Source organism: Aegilops tauschii, chromosome 7 (genome assembly GCF_002575655.3).
Source record: "Aegilops tauschii subsp. strangulata cultivar AL8/78 chromosome 7, Aet v6.0, whole genome shotgun sequence".
Lineage (NCBI taxonomy): Eukaryota > Viridiplantae > Streptophyta > Magnoliopsida > Poales > Poaceae > Aegilops > Aegilops tauschii.
In genome coordinates, this window is record NC_053041.3 from 539,074,170 (window position 1) to 539,093,781 (window position 19,612).

The window sequence follows — 19,612 nt, forward strand, 5'->3', positions numbered from 1 at the left end:
TCACTCTTTCAGGCTGATCTTTAACTGGTATCTAGGAAGAGCTGATTCGCTGAGACAGCTAGCGTAGCAGTTGATATGATCAGCCGTGCAACACAGCCTACACTGGAGTCGGCATAGGCACATTGCCTGCCACCATTTTTCACTGACAGTGAGAGTGCCCAATCAAGTTCTATGCTTGGTCCATCTCTAAATCCCAAGAAATCGTGATGCAAGATGTCAGGTTCTTCGTGGAGCATCTATGGGTTAGGGGCAAATCCAGTGCTCCAGTGCACTTGTCTAGGACTTTATCAACCCAGTGATGCAGCTTTTGACTACTTTTTCACAGAAGATTAACTTACAGGAGATGCATCTACACAAAGGTACTCCCTCCATCCCATAAGCCATAATATAAGACGTTATTACATCTAGTATGTGAGCATATTAGATGTAATAACGTCTTATATCATGAGACGGAGGGAGTAATAAACAAAGGCAACTACACTGATTGTTAATCTGTCTGCTAAAAGTGAGCTACATAAGAAATAATCGCATACTCCAGGCTCACAAATTGTATGGTTCTCGTGTTGTTCTTGATCTAGATGTGAGGGCCCTGATTCCGGTCGCTTGGTGAGGACGGACACGTCTTTCTTCATATATATTTTTTCATATTTTCTTAGCCAGGATCTCGTTGATTGGCAAGTGGAGAGGGTCGCTTTTCGCCTCTGGCCAAATGGCTGTATATCATCTACTTACAAAAACATGTGCAATGCTTTTGTGCGTCTGAGGAAACAATTGGCCACATACAAAAAATAAACTACTGAATTACCTGGCCCTTTGGATGTGAGGTTATCAATCATTAATTATGATAGCAACATCGAGATAGGCATCACCTCAGACTACTAATCAACGAGTGATAGATATGTATACTAAGACGATCTTCCAAGATGTTCGAAGGATAGGCATGCTGACAGTTGACATATATATGTCTAATAGCAAGACTCCTCCACCAGACCGACAGTCCAATTTGACCAATAATAGCCTACCTTTTTGCATCTTTTGCAGAAGACAAAGAAGTACCAAATTCTTGAATTTGTATAGAAACTTGCACAACTGTGGATGCTAGCTAGTAATAGCAAATAAAATTCATAATTATACTTCAAGCAAATCTCATAGTAGTGGAGTTGGAAAAGTTACTGGTGCTGTGCAGTAGAGAAGAATTCTGCATTTTCTTCACCATTGACTTCAATGTAAGACAGGGCAGTACTGCATCTTGACGTCTCTTTCCTCACACCCATCTCCACCCTTACATCCACAACACGTCCCCAGTTCTCATTGGCAGCATATAAATTTGACGCAAGCACATAATTCCCCTCATGGTCAGGCTCCATGTCGATCACATGATCCATCACCTTCCTCGCTAAATTCATATTTCCATGATCACGGCATGCTCCGGTCAATACACGCCATATTACGGGATCAGGCTTCACAGGCATGGCCAGGACAAACTCAAATGCCTCGTCCAACATGCCAGATCTGCACAACAGGTCCACCATGCTTCCATAGTGCTCCATCCATGGTGTGATGTGATAGTCTTCGACCATAGACTTGAACAACTGGCGCCCTTCACTCACTAGCCTGGAGTGGCAACAAGCATTGATCACGCTTAAGAAGATAACCTCGTCAGGCCAGAACCCTTGTCTGAGCATCTGCGAAAACCTAACAAGGGCAGCCACCCCATGCCCATGCACAGCAAGTGCCTGTATCATGGCTGTCCATGAGACCACAGTCCTCACACTCATCGAGTCAAATATCTGACATGACTTCTTCACCCTCCCCATCTTACCATGCATATGGATGAGTGAATTCGCGACACGGGTGTTCTCCAAGAAGCCATTCTCGCTTGCATATACCTCCACCCACTCCCCCAACTCCGACGTACAATCCAATTTTGTGCACGCTGAGATGACTGCGAGCAGGGTGACCTCATCGATCTTGACAACGGCAAGCCTCATCTCGTTGAACACCCCCAGCGCCTCTGCTGGGCGTCCGTTCTCGCAGCAAGCATTGATCATGCAGGTCCAAGAAACCACGCTCTTATTCTCCATACCGGCGAACACCGTGCTCGCTTCAGCGAACCGCCCGCATCTCCCGTACATGCTTACCAGCGCATTGAGAACGCGCAAATCAAGAACAGGGATATTCCTCACGGCATACCCGTGGAGCTCTCTCCCGTGCACCAGACTCCTCAGCTGCGCGCACGCGGACAAGAGGCTCGTGACCGAGAGGTTGTTGGGCCGGGAGCCCTCGCCCACCATGGCGGACACAGCGAGAAGGGCGTGGTGGGGTTGACGGGAGCGCGCGCAGGCGGAGACGAGGGTGTTCCATAGAGGGATGTCCCGGCGGGGGGTTTCGTCGAACAGCTGGCGCGCGAAGGCCAGGCGGCCGGACGCAGCGTAGGACTTGAGGAAGGACGAGCAGAGGTGGAGACAGGAGGGGAGAAACCCGAGCTTTAGGGCGGGCGCGTGGAGCTGGGCCGCGGAGGCGGCGGACAGGGCGCCGAGGATGGCCGCGGCGTCGCGCAAGGTGGTGGCGCTGGCGCTCATGGGTCATGGCGGCAGCGGCACACCCGTGGCCGTGGGCATTTGATTTGGGTGCTATTGGGTAAATGACAAGAAAGCCCCTGGGCGCCTCCACAATTTGATATAGTAGCACATGCCATGGGTGTTATTAATTGCCATTCTAAAGGCATCTATAGTGTGTGTGTTTTCGAGAAGGTATCTAAAGTGGTTGACCGTCTTATCTTAAACTCGTCACGTAATTTATAGTAAAAGATAATATAAAATTATGTACACAGGTTATCTCTTAGTCTTATCTCTGATAACTTGAAATTTATGTGATGAGAGATATTATTGTTAAGAGATCATCGTTTAATTAAGAGAAGACAAATATTTTCTTATGGTTTCTCTTTTCCCACCTTAACATTTATCCCACGTGATGTCCCTAATATACCATCATTGTACATGCCCTCAGTTTGCTCTCGCTTTTTCTTAAAGGGGTGTATTATATTAATTGAGCAACATAGGGTCACTACAATTGCCGTTGGCGATGCGATTGATCTCCGGGTAGAGGTCCTCGTAGGTGACCACGGGGATGCGGTCCTTGAACAACTCGCGGTCTGTGCACCTCTCCATGTCCTGCCAGCTTCGCCAAAACTCTGCGATGCAATTTGAGGGCCAATCAATTATACATGTCTTTGTCTCTGACTTTGAGAACGTGGAGCTTATTCTACTTGTCAAGTCTAGATAAGTACACACACGAAAACATTGGACATGAATCAATGGGTTGAGTTATGCACATATCAGCAGGGGGCACCGGCCCCCTAGCCCAGGAGAAAGCATCGGGGATTATATTTAGGGCCTAGGGTCTTATGAGGCATGCTCTTATGTTTCCGTAACTTTTTGGCATGAATCCCAAAGCACCTATCATATCAATAATGGCAAAGGCATATTAGTAATCTAACACCCCCCCCCCAAGCGCGCATGAATAAGTGTACGTTTGGCTTTAAAACTCGTCCCCAAAAGAGTATACTTCTATATTCCCAATGCATTTTATAGTAGAAAAAATGTGTGTCTCTCATCACATGGTAATCAAGACCAATAACATTCAACACATGGTCTCCTCATTTTCTATATGCACTTAGCTGGTTGGGTAATTAATGCACCCTTCGCGGCACGTTTCCCGGTCCTATTCTCCATCACGGTGGACCCCCGAGTCTCTGTCGGGGTGGCCCTTATTGACTTAGGGCGCCTTGCGTTCCGTCGGCCATTTGGGCCCCCAGAAATTGCTGCCTGGAATGACCTCCTAGACGTGGTAGCACTCCACGAGCCGGACCTGGAGCTGCCACACGACCGCCTATCCTGGCACCTAGATGTTGGGGATCGTTGTAGAAATTAAAAAAATTCTACGCATCACCAAGATCAATCTATGGAGTTTACTAGCAACGAGAGGGGAGTGCATCTTCATACCTTTGAAGATCGCGATGCGGAAGCATTGCAAGAACGCGGTTGGAGGAGTCGTACACGTAGCGATTCAGATCGCGGTAGAATCCGATCCAAGCACCGAACAACGGTGCCTCTGTGTTCAACACACGTGCAGCCCGGTGACGTCTCCCGCACCTTGATCCAGCAAGGAGGAGGGAGAGGTTGAGGAAGAAGGCTCCAACAGCAGCACGACGGCGTGGTGGTGGTGGAGTGGCAGTTCTCCGGCAGGGCTTCGTCAAGCTCACGCGGAGGAGGAGAGGTGTTGGGGAGGGGAGGGGAGGGGCTGCGCCTTGGATGTGGTGCTGCAGCCCTCCCTCCACCCCTCTATTTATAGGGAGAAGGGGGAAGGGGGCGGCCCCTCTAGATGAGATCTAGAGGGGGGGCGGCGGCCAAGGGGGAGGGGGCTTGCCCCCCAAGCAAGGGGGCGCCCCCTTTAGGGTTCCCCCCAACCCTAGGCGCATGGGCCCTAGGGGGGATGGCGCCCAGCCCACTTAGGGGCTGGTTCCCTTCCACCTACAGCCCATAAGGCCCTCCGGGGCAGGTGGACCCCCGGAACCCCTCGGTGGTCCCGGTACAATACCGGTATACCCCCGAATATTTCCGGTGACCGTATGATGACTTCCCGTATATAAATCTTCACTTCCCGGACCAATCCGGAACTCCTCGTGACGTTCGGGATCTCATCCGGGACTCCGAACAACATTCGGTAATCACATACAAACCTTCCTTATAACCCTAGCGTCATCGAACCTTAAGTGTGTAGACCCTACGGGTTCGGGAATCATGCACACATGACCGAGACACCTCTCTAGCCAATAACCAACAGCGGGATCTGGATACCCATGTTGGCTCCCACACATTCCACGATGATCTCATCGGATGAACCATGATGTCGAGGATTCAAGCAATCCCGTATACAATTCCCTTTGTCAATCGGTATGTTACTTGCCCGAGATTCGATCGTCGGTATCCCAATACCTCGTTCAATCTCGTTACCGGCAAGTCACTTTACTCGTTCCGTAATGCATGATCCCGTGACCAACTACTTGGTCACATTGAGCTCATTATGATGATGCATTACCGAGTGGGCCCAGAGATACCTCTCCGTCATACGGAGTGACAAATCCCAGTCTCGATCCGTGCCAACCCAACAGACACTTTCGGAGATACCTGTAGTGCACCTTTATAGCCACCCAGTTACGTTGTGACGTTTGGTACACCCAAAGCATTCCTACGGCATCCGGGAGTTGCACAATCTCATGGTCTAAGGAAGTGATACTTGACATTAGAAAATCTTTAGCAAACGAACTACACGATCTAGTGCTATGCTTAGGATTGGGTCTTGTCCATCACATCATTCTCCTAATGATGTGATCCCGTTATCAATGACATCCAATGTCCATGGTCAGGAAACTGTAACCATCTATTGATCAACGAGCTAGTCAACTAGAGACTCACTAGGGACATGTTGTGGTCTATGTATTCACACATGTATTACGATTTCCGGATAACACAATTATAGCATGAACAATAGACAATTTTCATGAACAAGGAAATATAATAATAACCATTTTATTATTGCCTCTAGGGCATATTTCTCCCACTTGCACTAGAGTCAATAATCTAGTTACATTGTGATGAATCGAACGCCCATAGAGTTCTGGTGTTGATCATGTTTTGCTTGTGGAAGAGGTTTAGTCAACGGATCTGCGACATTCAGGTCCGTATGCACTTTACAAATATCTTTGTCTCCATCTTGAACATTTTCACGAATGGAGTTGAAGCGACGCTTGATATGCCTGGTCTTCTTGTGAAACCTGGGCTCCTTGGCCAGGGCAATAGCTCCAGTGTTGTCACAGAAGAGAGTCATCGGGCCCGACGCATTGGGAATAACTCCTAGGTCGGTAATGAACTCCTTCATCCAAATTGCTTCATGTGCTGCCTCCGAGGCTGCCATGTACTCCGCTTCACATGTAGATCCCGCCACGACGCTTTGCTTGCAACTGCACCAGCTGACTGTCCCACCATTCAAAATATACACGTATCCGGTTTGTGACTTAGAGTCATCCAGATCTGTGTCGAAGCTAGCGTCGACGTAACCCTTTACGACGAGCTCTTCGTCACCTCCATAAACGAGAAACATATCCTTAGTCCTTTTCAGGTACTTCAGGATATTCTTGACCGCTGTCCAGTGCTCCATGCCGGGATTACTTTGGTACCTTCCTACCAAACTTACGGCAAGGTTTACATCAGGTCTGGTACACAGCATGGCATACATAATAGACCCTATGGCCGAGGCATAGGGGATGACACTCATCTTTTCTCTATCTTCTGCCGTGGTCGGGCATTGAGCCGTGCTCAATCTCACACCTTGCAATACAGGCAAGAACCCCTTCTTGGACTGATCCATATTGAACTTCTTCAATATCTTGTCAAGGTACGTACTTTGTGAAAGACCAATGAGGCGTGTCGATCTATCTCTATAGATCTTGATGCCTAATATATAAGCAGCTTCTCCAAGGTCCTTCATTGAAAAACACTTATTCAAGTAGGCCTTTATGCTTTCCCAGAATTCTATATCATTTCCCATCAATAGTATGTCATCCACATATAATATGAGAAACGCTACAGAGCTCCCACTCACTTTCTTGTAAACACAGGCTTCTCCATAAGTCTGCGTAAACCCAAACGCTTTGATCATCTCATCAAAGTGAATGTTCCAACTCCGAGATGCTTGCACCAGCCCATAGATTGAGCGTTGGAGCTTGCACACCTTGTCAGCATTCTTAGGATCGACAAAACCTTCTGGCTGCATCATATACAATTCTTCCTTAAGGAAACCATTAAGGAATGTCGTTTTGACGTCCATTTGCCATATCTCATAATCATAGAACGCGACAATTGCTAACATGATTCGGACGGACTTCAGCTTCGCTACGGGTGAGAAAGTCTCATCATAGTCAACCCCTTGAACTTGTCGATAACCCTTAGCGACAAGCCGAGCCTTATAGATGGTCACATTACCATCCGCGTCTGTCTTCTTCTTAAAGATCCATTTATTTTCTATGGCTCGCCGATCATCCAGCAAGTCAGTCAAAGTCCATACTTCGTTTTCATACATGGATCCTATCTCGGATTTCATGGCTTCAAGCCATTTGTCGGAATCCGAGCCCGCCATCGCTTCTTCATAGTTCAAAGGTTCACCGTTGTCTAACAACATGATTTCCAGGACAGGGTTGCCGTACCACTCTGGTGCGGAACGTGTCCTTGTGGACCTACGAAGTTCAGTGGTAACTTGATCATGATCGTCATCATTAACCTCCTCTCTAGTCGGTGCAGGCACCACAGAAACATTTTCTTGTGCTGCGCTACTCTCTGGTTCGAGAAGAGTCATCTCATCAAGTTCCACTTTCCTCCCACTTACTTCTTTCGAGAGAAACTCTTTCTCCAGAAAGGACCCGTTCTTGGCAACGAAGATCTTGCCTTCGGATCTGAGGTAGAAGGTATACCCAATGGTTTCCTTCGGGTATCCTATGAAGATGCATTATTCCGACTTGGGTTCGAGCTTTTCAGGTTGAAGTTTCTTGACATAAGCATCGCATCCCCAAACTTTTAGAAACGACAGCTTAGGTTTCTTCCCAAACCATAATTCATACGGTGTCTTCTCAACGGATTTCGACGGAGCCCTATTTAAAGTGAATGCGGCAGTCTCTAAAGCATATCCCCAAAATGGTAGCGGTAGGTCGGTAAGAGACATCATAGATCGCACCATGTCCAACAGAGTGCGATTACGACGTTCGGAAACACCATTATGCTGAGGTGTTCCAGGCGGCGTGAGTTGTGAAACAATTCCACATTTCCTTAAGTGCATGCCAAATTCATGACTCAAATATTCTCCCCCACGATCTGATCGTAAGAACTTTATTTTCCTGTCACCTTGATTCTCAACCTCACTCTGAAATTCCTTAAACTTTTCAAAGGTCTCAGACTTGTGTTTCATTAAGTAGACATACCCATATCTACTTAAGTCATCAGTGAGGGTGAGAACATAACGATAACCACTGTGAGCATCAACGCTCATTGGACCGCACACATCAGTATGTATGATTTCCAATAAGTTGGTTGCTCGCTCCATTGTTCTGGAGAACGGAGTCTTGGTCATTTTGCTCATGAGGCATGGTTCGCACGTGTCAAATGATTCATAATCAAGAGACTCCAAAAGTCCATCTGCATGGAGTTTCTTCATGCGTTTGACACCAATGTGACCAAGGCGGCAGTGCCACAAGTATGTGGGACTATCATTATCAACCTTACATCTTTTGGCATTCACACTATGAATATGTGTAACATCACGTTCGAGATTCAATAAGAATAAACCATTGACCAGCGGGGCATGACCATAAAACATATCTCTCATATAAATAGAACAACCATTATTCTCAGATTTAAATGAGTAGCCATCTCGCATTAAACGAGATCCAGATACAATGTTCATGCTCAAAGCTGGCACTAAATAACAATTATTGAGGTTTAAAACTAATCCCATAGGTAAATGTAGAGGTAGCGTGCCGACGGCGATCACATCGACCTTGGAACCATTCCCGACGCGCATCGTCACCTCGTCCTTCGCCGGTCTCCTCTTATTCCGCAACTCCTGTTTTGAGTTACAAATATGAGCAACCGCACCGGTATCAAATACCCAGGAGCTACTACGAGCGCTGGTAAGGTACACATCAATAACATGTATATCACATATACCTTTGGTATTGTCGGCCTTCTTATCCACTAAGTACTTGGGGCAGTTCCGCTTCCAGTGACCGTTTCCCTTGCAATAAAAGCACTCAGTCTCAGGCTTGGGTCCATGCTTTGGCTTCTTCCCGGCAACTGGCTTACCGGGCGCGGCAACCCCCTTGCCGTCCTTCTTGAAGTTCTTCTTACCCTTGCCTTTCTTGAAACTAGTGGTTTTATTGACCATCAACACTTGATGTTCCTTTTTGATCTCCACCTCCGCTGATTTCAGCATTGAATATACCTCAGGAATGGTCTTTTCCATCCCCTGCATATTGAAGTTCATCACAAAGCTCTTGTAGCTAGGTGGGAGCGACTGAAGGATTCTGTCAACGACCGCGTCATCCGGGAGATTAACTCCCAGCTGAGATAAGCGATTGTGTAACCCAGACATTTTGAGTATGTGCTCGCTGACAGAACTATTCTCCTCCATCTTACAACTATAGAACTTGTCAGAGACTTCATATCTCTCGACCCAGGCATGAGCTTGGAAAACCATTTTCAGCTCTTGGAACATCTCATATGCTCCGTGCTGCTCAAAACGCTTTTGGAGCCCCGGTTCTAAGTTGTAAAGCATGCCGCACTGAACCAGGGAGTAATCATCAACACGTGCTTGCCAGGCGTTCATAACGTCTTGGTTTGCTGGGATAGGTGCTTCACCTAGCGGTGCTTCCAGGACATATGCTTTCTTGGCAGCTATGAGGATGATCCTCAAGTTCCGGACCCAGTCCGTATAGTTGCTACCATCGTCTTTCAGCTTGGTTTTCTCTAGGAACGCGTTGAAGTTGAGGTTGACATTAGCGTGGGCCATTTGATCTACAAGACATATTGTAAAGGTTTTAGACTAAGTTCATGATAATTAAGTTCATCTAATCAAATTATTAATGAACTCCCACTCAGACAAACATCCCTCTAGTCATCTAAGTGATACATGATCCGAGTCAACTAGGCCGTGTCCGATCATCACGTGAGACGGACTAGTCATCATCGGTGAACATCTTCATGTTGATCGTATCTGCTATACGACTCATGCTCGACCTTTCGGTCTCTTGTGTTCCGAGGCCATGTTTGTACATGCTAGGCTCGTCAAGTCAACCTAAGTGTATTGCATGTGTAAATCCGGCTTACACCCGTTGTATGCGAACGTTAGAACCTATCACACCCGATCATCACGTGGTGCTTCGCAACAACGAACCTTCGCAACGGTGCACAGTTAGGGGGGACACTTTCTTGAAATTTTAGCGAGGGATCATCTTATTTATGCTACCGTCGTTCTAAGCAAATAAGATGTAAAACATGATAAACATCACATGCAATCAAATAGTGACATGATATGGCCAATATCATTTTGCTCCTTTTGATCTCCATCTTCGGGGCGCCATGATCATCATCATCACCGGCATGACACCATGATCTCCATCATCGTGTCTTCATGAAGTTGTCTCGCCAACTATTACTTCTACTACTATGGCTAACGGTTAGCAATAAAGTAAAGTAATTACATGACGTTCCAGTTGACACGCAGGTCATAAATAAATTAAGACAACTCCTATGGCTCCCGCCGGTTGTCATACTCATCGACATGCAAGTCGTGATTCCTATTACAAGAACATGATCAATCTCATACATCACATATATCATTCATCACATCCTTCTGGCCATATCACATCACATGACACTTTCTGCAAAAACAAGTTAGACGTCCTCTAATTGTTGTTGCAAATTTTTACGTGGCTGCTATAGGTTTCTAGCAAGAACGTTTCTTACCTACGCCAAAACCACAACGTGATATGCCAATTTTTATTTACCCTTCATAAGGACCCTTTTCATCGAATCCGATCTGACTAAAGTGGGAGAGACAGACTGTAACACCCCGGTGTAATGATGCTACAGTAACCCTTGGGGTTAAGTTAATCTTTTTGCTAAACATGTGTCTGATCATTATTATCTCATGTTTCTTTCAACTTTCCCTTTTTATGCAAATTCAAATGCTAAGTGAAATTCAAAATTTCTCAAACATGAAAACAAAAATGTTCATCGTGTGGAAAATATTCTTCTGGTAATATTGGTGGTGAACCAACTTTTTTTGCAAAGTACCTAAATGGCCTAAAATAGCTATAACAGAAAGTTGTTAAAAAAAGAAAGCAAAAGTTAAAACAAAAACAAAAGGAGAGAAAAGGGGATAGAGCCCCTGACCTCCCATTGGGCCTCGGCCCACCCCAGCTAGGCCGGCCCGCTCCCCCTCCCCGGTCATCCCTTTCCTCTCTGTTCACGCGACCGAGCCCCCCCCCCCCCAGCTCGTTCCCACCGGACCCGGCGCGGCGCCCCGCGCTGCCACGTCGCCGGCGAGGGGAAAAGGGCAGCCCCGACGCCTCGGGCTCCCTCCCCACTCGCCCACTTGCCCCCTCTCTCCCTCGTCGATCTCTCTTTCTGCTCGCTTACTCCCCTCTCTCTGACCCGAGCGCGCCCGCTGCCATCTTCCGTCGTCACCGCGGCCACCGGAGCCGTCTCGTCCTCCTGACCTGTCCACCAGCACCGTCGACGTCTGCTCCCTCTTCCTCAGCCTCGCATCCGAGCCGGAGGCCACTACATCGCCCGGATCGAGCCGGTGACCACCGTGGATCATCGGAGCTCCTCCGCCCCGTCCGTCGCCGACTCCGTCGACCCGCTGCGCTCCTAAGCATCCAAGGGCCACTGTGAGCCGCATCGTAAGCTGCCGCACCGAACCCCTCTCTTTCTCCCCTCTCCCCGCGCTCGCAATCGCCGTTCTTCTTCATGGCCGAACCGCCGCCGCGCCATTCGTCACCGTCGTTTCGGTCGACATTGAGCTCGACCGAGTTCTCGGCCATGCTCCTCGACGCCGTAGGGACCCGTAGCGCCCTCAGTTAGTGCAACCGCCCTCTCTAGCGTCAATTCCGCCGTTGCCCGAAAGCCATCGCCGCCAAGCTCGACGCCGGTGACTTTTCCGGCCTCCCCAGCGTAGTCTAGCAGCACCACTCGACGCGGCTCCCTCCTAGCTTTCGAACGCAAGTCGTGTCACGCGAAATGGTGAACCGTAGGCAATTTCCGAACCTCGCCGGCGATGCGCCGCCGCGAAATGGCCCGTCGGAGTTACTCCGGTCACCATCGCCGGCGTGGGCTGACGTGGATGCCTGGGGCCTGTCCCCTGAGCCACTGACCGTGGGCCCGTGGGGCCTGTTGACTGACTAGGCAGCTCAGTACCACTGACGTGCGGGCCCCACCACTTAAATAACTAATTAAAATGATTTTATAATTAAAAGTAATTAGTTTAGCTAATTAGTCACTGACATGTGGGACCCAGCTGCTAATTAACCACGTTTAATTAAAATAACCCACTGTTAGCCCTCTGTCTATGACATGTAGGACCCACTGGTCAGTTCGACCAGTCAGTGGGTCTGTTGACTTGCTGATGTCATGCTGACACTCTGCTGACGTCATTTTATCTTTTCTGTTAATTTAAATAAATCCAGAAAATGGTTTAATCTTTGAAAATTCATAGAAAATAAACCGTAACTCGGATGAAAATGTTTTCTATATGAAAGTTGCTCAGAAAAATCCAACGAATCCGAATACACGGTCCGTTCATCTGTCACATGCCCCTAGCATGCTGAACATGGAACATTCCTCCTCCGGTCATCTGTTTGATACAGGTCCGGAACCGGGAATACATTCCCGGTTGAATTCCCCCTTCACCTATATCGTGTAGCCTTACGTTAGGTCACACCCCGCACCGCATATTGCCATGTTATGCTTTGTGATGCTTTGTCTGCTTTATATTTACTGTTTCTTCCCCCTCTTCTCTCCGGTAGACCCCGAGACTGATGTCGCCCCTGTGATCGACTACGTCGACGACGACCCCTCCTTGCCAGAGCAACCAGGCAAGCCCCCCTTTGATCATCCCGATATCGCCCATTCCATTCTCTCATGCTTGCATTAGATTTTGCTACTGTTATTGTTTGCTCCTATTCTGATGCATAGCCTCTTTTGTAACCTGCTCATTGTACCCTGCCTGCTTATCCTAAAACTGCTTAGTATAGGTTGGTTAATGATCCATCAGTGACCCCCACCTTGTCCTTGTTGCCCCTGCTTCATCATTGAAGACCCGATCAACGGGATCGAAGACCATGCCCCGGCACCGCACATCACTTTCCCCTTAGTTGCTCGACACTATTGGGTTACTATCGAGTGCCGAGGGTGAGACCTCTACAGCACTTCTGATGTTAACCCTGTAGTGTAGCTAATCGGTCGTGGTCATCGAGGGTGATTCCGCCTTAACCACTTCTGATACGACTCTGTCGTGCAACCCCTCAAGTGTGAACCTCGGGGGTGGTTCCTCTTACGTTCACCTTGATGATTACATCGAGTGGAATTCACCGGGGGTGATTCCTCGGGTTTTCCCCTTAATGTTTGGACACACAGTTACTATGGTTACTATGACTTCACACTGAACCATGTTACTAAAGACGGGTCGACCCTGAGGGGTACCCGCGCGAGCTTAATTGCGAGTGATGTGGAGTCGGGTTGACCTGGAAGGTGCCCGCGAGATAATTACGAGGCGTGGCCGGGCATTCCTAGCCCTTGCCGCAAGTCCTCGAGACGGGGCGACGGGGTCACCTCTTTCGTGAGTCTCTGCTTGTTACCGCGCGTTCCTAATCCACTACGATTTGGATATTTGATCCGAGGGGCCTCTGGCCTGATAGCACTAACCATCACGTGGGCATAGTATGGGCGTACTGCGTCGTATGCATCAGCCGAAGCTTAATAGACGTCATGCGACTGAGCGGCGCGCGCCGGGTTGGACTGGTAAGCTCCTACCTTTTTAAGCAGGTAGCTAGGTCTGCTCACCGGCCGCCCACGCAACGTGCAGGAGTTCCCGGGGCGATGGCCCATGACCCCTGGGGGCATAGGTTTAGTCCGGCGTGCTTGACCTCTCTATTAAGCCTAGGTCGGGTTGCGGCGTATTGTTTGGCCGAGGCCGGGCATGACCCAGGAAAGTGTGTCCGGCCGGAGTTAATCGAGCGTGGTGGGTAAGTTGGTGCACCCCTGCAGGGAAGAAAACATCTATCGATAGCCTGTCCTACGGTAACGGACACTTGGAGTTGTATCCCGATCGATACAACTAGAACTGGATACTTGTGATGAGACTTGGATATGAGATGATAACTGGATAGTATGGCTCTGGGATTGCTTCTCGCAGGGAGTCAAGAAAGGATCTCTGGCCGAGGTTGATAACATTTCTACTACTTTACTTTATGCTACTCTACTTTCTCCTGTTGCTGCAAGATGGTGGTTTCCAGAAGATGCTAGTCTTTGATAGGACTAGGCCTTCTCTCTATTCTGGCATTTCTGCAGCCCAGTCCACATATACAACCTTCCTTTGATAATGTTGCATATGTAGTGTAGATCTTTGCTTGCGAGTACTTTGGATGAGTACTCACGGTTGCTTTGCTCCCCCTTTGCCCCTTTCTTCTTCTTTTCGGTTGATGCAACCAGATGTCGGAGCCCAGGAGCCAAATGCCACCGCCGATGCCTACTACTACGTGGAGACCGACGACGACCAGGAGTAGTTAGGAGGCTCCCAGGCAGGAGGTCGTGCCTCTTCGATCGTGTTGCTTTTGTACTAGCCTTCTTAAGGCATCCCTGTTCAACTTATGTCTGTACTCAGATATTGTTGCTTCCGCTGACTCTTGTGTTTTCGAGCTTATGTATTTGAGCCCTCGAGGCCCCTGGCTTGTAATATAAAGCTTGTATTATTTTAATTTGTGTCTAGAGTTGTGTTGTGATATCTTCCCGTGAGTCCTTGATCTTGATCGTACACATTTGCGTGTATGATTAGTGTACGATTGAATCGAGGGCGTTACACAGACACCCGCTAGCCACCTTATGCAACTAGTGCATGTCAGTCGGTGGAACCTGTCTCACGTAAGCGTACGTGTAAGGTCGGTCCGGGCCGCTTCATCCTACGATGCCGCCGAATCAAGATAAGACTAGTAACGGCAAGTAAATTGACAAAATCGACGCCCACAAGAACTTGTGTTCTACTCGTGCATAGAAACTACGCATAGACCGTACCTAGCTCATGATCCCACTGTTGGGGATCGTTGCAGAAATTAAAAAAATTCTACGCATCACCAAGATCAATCTATGGAGTTTACTAGCAACGAGAGGGGAGTGCATCTTCATACCTTTGAAGATCGCGATGCGGAAGCGTTGCAAGAACGCAGTTGGAGGAGTCGTACACGTAGCGATTCAGATCGCGGCAGAATCTGATCCAAGCACCGAACAACGGTGCCTCCGTGTTCAACACACGTGCAGCCCGGTGACGTCTCCCACGCCTTGATCTAGCAAGGAGGAGGGAGAGGTTGAGGAAGAAGGCTCCAACAGCAGCACGGCGGCGTGGTGGTGGTGGAGTGGCAGTTCTCCGGCAGGGCTTCGCCAAGCTCACGCGGAGGAGGAGAGGTGTTGGGGAGGGCAGGGGCTGCGCCTTGGATGTGGTGTTGCAGCCCTCCCTCCACCCCTCTAATTATAGGGAGAAGGGCGAAGGGGGCCGGCCCCTCTAGATGAGATCTAGAGGGGGGCGGCGGCCAAGGGGGAGGGGGCTTGCCCCCCAAGCAAGGGGGGCGCCCCCTTTAGGGTTCCCCCCAACCCTAGGCGCATGGGCCCTAGGGGGGATGGCGCCCAGCCCACTTAGGGGCTGGTTCCCTTCCACCTACAGCCTATAAGGCCCTCCGGGGCAGGTGGACCCTCCCGGTGGACCCCCGGAACCCCTCCGGTGGTCCCGGTACAATACCGGTATACCCCCGAATATTTCCGGTGACCGTATGATGACTTCCCATATATAAATCTTCACCTCCGGACCAATCCGGAACTCCTCGTGACATCAGGGATCTCATCCGGGACTCCGAACAACATTCGGTAATCACATACAAACCTTCCTTATAACCCTAGCGTCATCGAACCTTAAGTGTGTAGACCCTACGGGTTCGGGAATCATGCAGACATGACCGAGACACCTCTCTAGCCAATAACCAACAGCGGGATCTGGATACCCATGTTGGCTCCCACACGTTCCACGATGATCTCATCGGATGAACCACGATGTCGAGGATTCAAGCAATCCCGTATACAATTCCCTTTGTCAATCGGTACGTTACTTGCCCGAGATTCGATCGTCAGTATCCCAATACCTCGTTCAATCTCGTTACCGGCAAGTCACTTTACTCGTTCCGTAATGCATGATCCCGTGACCAACTACTTGGTCACATTGAGCTCATTATGATGATGCATTACCGAGTGGGCCCAGAGATACCTCTCCGTCGTACGGAGTGACAAATCCCAGTCTCGATCCGTGCCAACCCAACAGACACTTTCGGAGATACCTGTAGTGCACCTTTATAGCCACCCAGTTACGTTGTGACGTTTGGTACACCCAAAGCATTCCTACCGCATCCGGGAGTTGCACGATCTCATGGTCTAAGGAAATGATACTTGATATTAGAAAAGCTTTAGCAAACGAACTACACAATCTAGTGCTATGCTTAGGATTGGGTCTTGTCCATCACATCATTCTCCTAATGATGTGATCCCGTTATCAATGACATCCAATGTCCATGGTCAGGAAACCGTAACCATCTATTGATCAACGAGCTAGTCAACTAGAGGCTCACTAGGGACATGTTGTGGTCTATGTATTCACACATGTATTACGATTTCCGGATAACACAATTATAGCATGAACAATAGACAATTATCATGAACAAGGAAATATAATAATAACCATTTTATTATTGCCTCTAGGGCATATTTCCAACACTAGAGCCCTCGGGCAAATTCTCCACGAAGTCCTTATACCGGGCCATCGCTCCCACCCCTCGACCTGCCCCCCTGGAGATGATCTGGTCGATCATACTTCCTCTGAAAATCTAGATCTTCCTATGGCAATGGATCCATGGGCGGGTCCCCTCGGGCGTAGAGGTGCTGAAGCGTAATGGTCTGGGAGATGGGACTTGCCCCTGGTGTGAGACGGAAGAAGACTCTAATCACATCTTCTTCTCGTGCGTATCTGCCCAGTTCCACTGGAACTGCCTTCGTGAGGTCATCGGTGGAGGTTGGTGTAACACCAATTTCCGGGACCTCTTCACGAAGCTTAGGCCTCCCTGATACGTCTCCAACGTATCTATAATTTATGAAGTATTCATGTTGTTATTTTATCATTCTTGGATGTTTTATAATCAATTTATAGCAACTTTATATCATTTTTTGGGACTAACCTATTGACCCAGTGCCCAGTGCCAGTTGCTGTTTTTTGCTTGCTTTTTACATCGCAGGAAATCAATACCAAACGGAGTCCAAACGCAACGAAACTCCACGGGGATTTTTTATGGACCAGAAGGAACCCAATGGGCCAGAGCTGCACCTGGGGGGTGCCCCGAGGGGGGCACAACCCACCAGGGCGTGCCAGGCCCACCTGGCGCACCCATGTGGGTTGTGCCCAACTCGGTGGCCTCCCGCACCCCTTCTTTGCACTATAAATTCCCAAATATTCCGAAACCCATCGGGGTTAACCTAGATCAGAAGTTCCGCCGCCGCAAGGTCTCTGTATCCGCGAAAACCAATCTAGACCCCGTTCCGGCACCTTGCCGGAGGGGGAATCATCTCCGGTGGCCATCTTCATCATCCCGGCGGCCACCACGATGAGGAGGGAGTAGTCCACCCTCGGGGCTGAGGGTTTGTTCCAGTAGCTATGTGTTTAATCTCTCTCTCTCGTGATCTATATCATGGGCTTCGTTAATATAGTCGGATCATATGATGTTTCTACCCTCTATACTCTTGTTATGATGAATTGAATCTTTACCCTTCAAAGTTTTGTATTGTCGGATTGAATATTCAGAGATGAGAACACATGATGTATGTCTTGCAATATGAATACTTGAGGTGACAATTGGGGTATCTTATTGATTCACTTGATATATGTTATGGCATTCAACTCGCGGATTCCCGCGGTGATATTGGGGTAATCTATGCATAGGGGTTGATGCACGTTTTTCTCCGGTAGAAACTTTGGGGTCTCTTTGTAGTTCTTTGTGTGGATTGAGTATTATGAATATGAATATGCTCTGGTGTTATCTTAGTACGAACTCTTGATTAGATCGAACGAAAAGAATAGCTTGCGTTATTCTAGTACGAACTCTAGGATAGATTGATCGGAAAGAATAGCTTTGAGGTGGCTTCGTACCCTACAAACAATTCCTATCTTTTGTTCTCCGCTAATAGGAACTCAGGAGTGATTCTTTGCTGCACTTTGAGGGATAATCATATGATCCAACTATGTTAGCACTGTTGGGAGATTGCACTAGCGAAAGTACGGACCCTAGGCCTCTTTTTCAAGCATTGCAATACCGTTTTTGTGCTCGTTTACTATTTGCTACCTTGCTGTTTTTATTTATTCAGATTATAAAAATATATTTCTAGAATCTATATTACACATTTATCGCCATCTCTTCGCCGAACCAGTGCACCTATACAATTTGCCATTGTATTGGGTGTGTTGGGGACACAAGAGATTTCTTGTATTTGGTTGCAGGATCGTTTGAGAGAGACCATCTTCATCCTACACCTCTCACGGATTGATAAACCTTAGGTCATCCACTTGAGGGAAAATTGCTACTGTCCTACAAAACTCTGCGCTTGGAGGCCCAACACGAGTCTACAAGAATAAAGTTGCGTAGTAGACATCAAGCTCTTTTCTGGCGCCGTTGCCGGGGAGGTGAGTGCATGAAGGTATATCTTTAGATCTTGCGATTGAATCTTTTAGTTTCTTGTTTTATCACTAGTTTGGTTCGTAAGAAAAACTACAAAAAAATGGAATTGAGGTTGCATCGTATTATTGATCATCTTTATAATATCTTTCTTGAAAATGATGGATCGGAAAATTGTGCTCAATTGTTAGAAGAAGAAGTCAATAAAATGTTTGGCACAAAATATTTGAATGATGAGCATGCTTGCAATGTTGTTAGTATGAATTCTTTGAATATCCATGATGCTAATGATATGCCAAGCCACAAGCTTGGGGATGCTATGTTTGATGAGAATGACATGTTTGAGAATTTATTTGCTGCAATTAATGTTTGTCCCAAGCTTGGGGAGACTATGTTTAATGAAGATGATCTTTTTAGTCCCCCTACTTTGAATGATCAAACTTATTTTGATGATAGCATGCCTCCTATTTATGATGATTACATTGATGAAAGTGGATTTGGAGAGGTCATGACTTTATTTAGTGATACATCCCTTATTCTGGAAGAGGTTTCAATTGACTATGGCAATAAAGTTGCTTTCTATGATGATTATTATGATATCATGTATGCCATAGAGAGTAATGAATTTTCTATGCTTATGGATCATGAAGAGAATGCTTTATGTAATGGTTATATTGATGAATCTATTCATGATGCTACTGAAAATTATTATGAGAGAGGAACTTATGATTCATGATGTTCTCTTTGTGTTTCAATTCTTATCTTTTATGCGAGCATCATTGAATCATCATGCCTAGCTTAAAAGGCATTAAAGAAAAGCGCTTGTTGGGAGACAACCCAACACTTTTACCTACTGTTTTTGTGTGTTAACATGATTATGCTACTGTATTGATCATGTTTTATTGCTTTGTTTCAATAAAGTGCCAAGTAAAGCCTTTGGGATCATGTTGGGTGATAGTTGATTTGACCATGCTGAAAAACAAAAACTTTTGCGCTCACAAAAATAAGTCTCATTTTTTAACAGAA

General features: G+C 47.6%; 1 protein-coding gene across 1 annotated transcript; it reads right to left on the minus strand.

Moving 5' to 3' along the window:
• Positions 1-692: 692 nt before the first annotated feature.
• Positions 693-2,659, minus strand: LOC109771687 (pentatricopeptide repeat-containing protein At1g11290, chloroplastic). The gene has a single exon (XM_020330385.4). The coding sequence runs from the start codon at positions 2,580-2,582 to the stop codon at positions 1,170-1,172; it is 1,413 nt and encodes a 470-aa protein (XP_020185974.1). The 5' UTR covers positions 2,583-2,659; the 3' UTR covers positions 693-1,169.
• Positions 2,660-19,612: the final 16,953 nt, after the last annotated feature.

Excerpts from the sequence above, each read along its gene's own strand:
- LOC109771687 (XM_020330385.4), bottom strand. The coding sequence starts at position 2,582 with ATGAGCGCCAGCGCCACCACCTTGCGCGACGCCGCGGCCATCCTCGGC.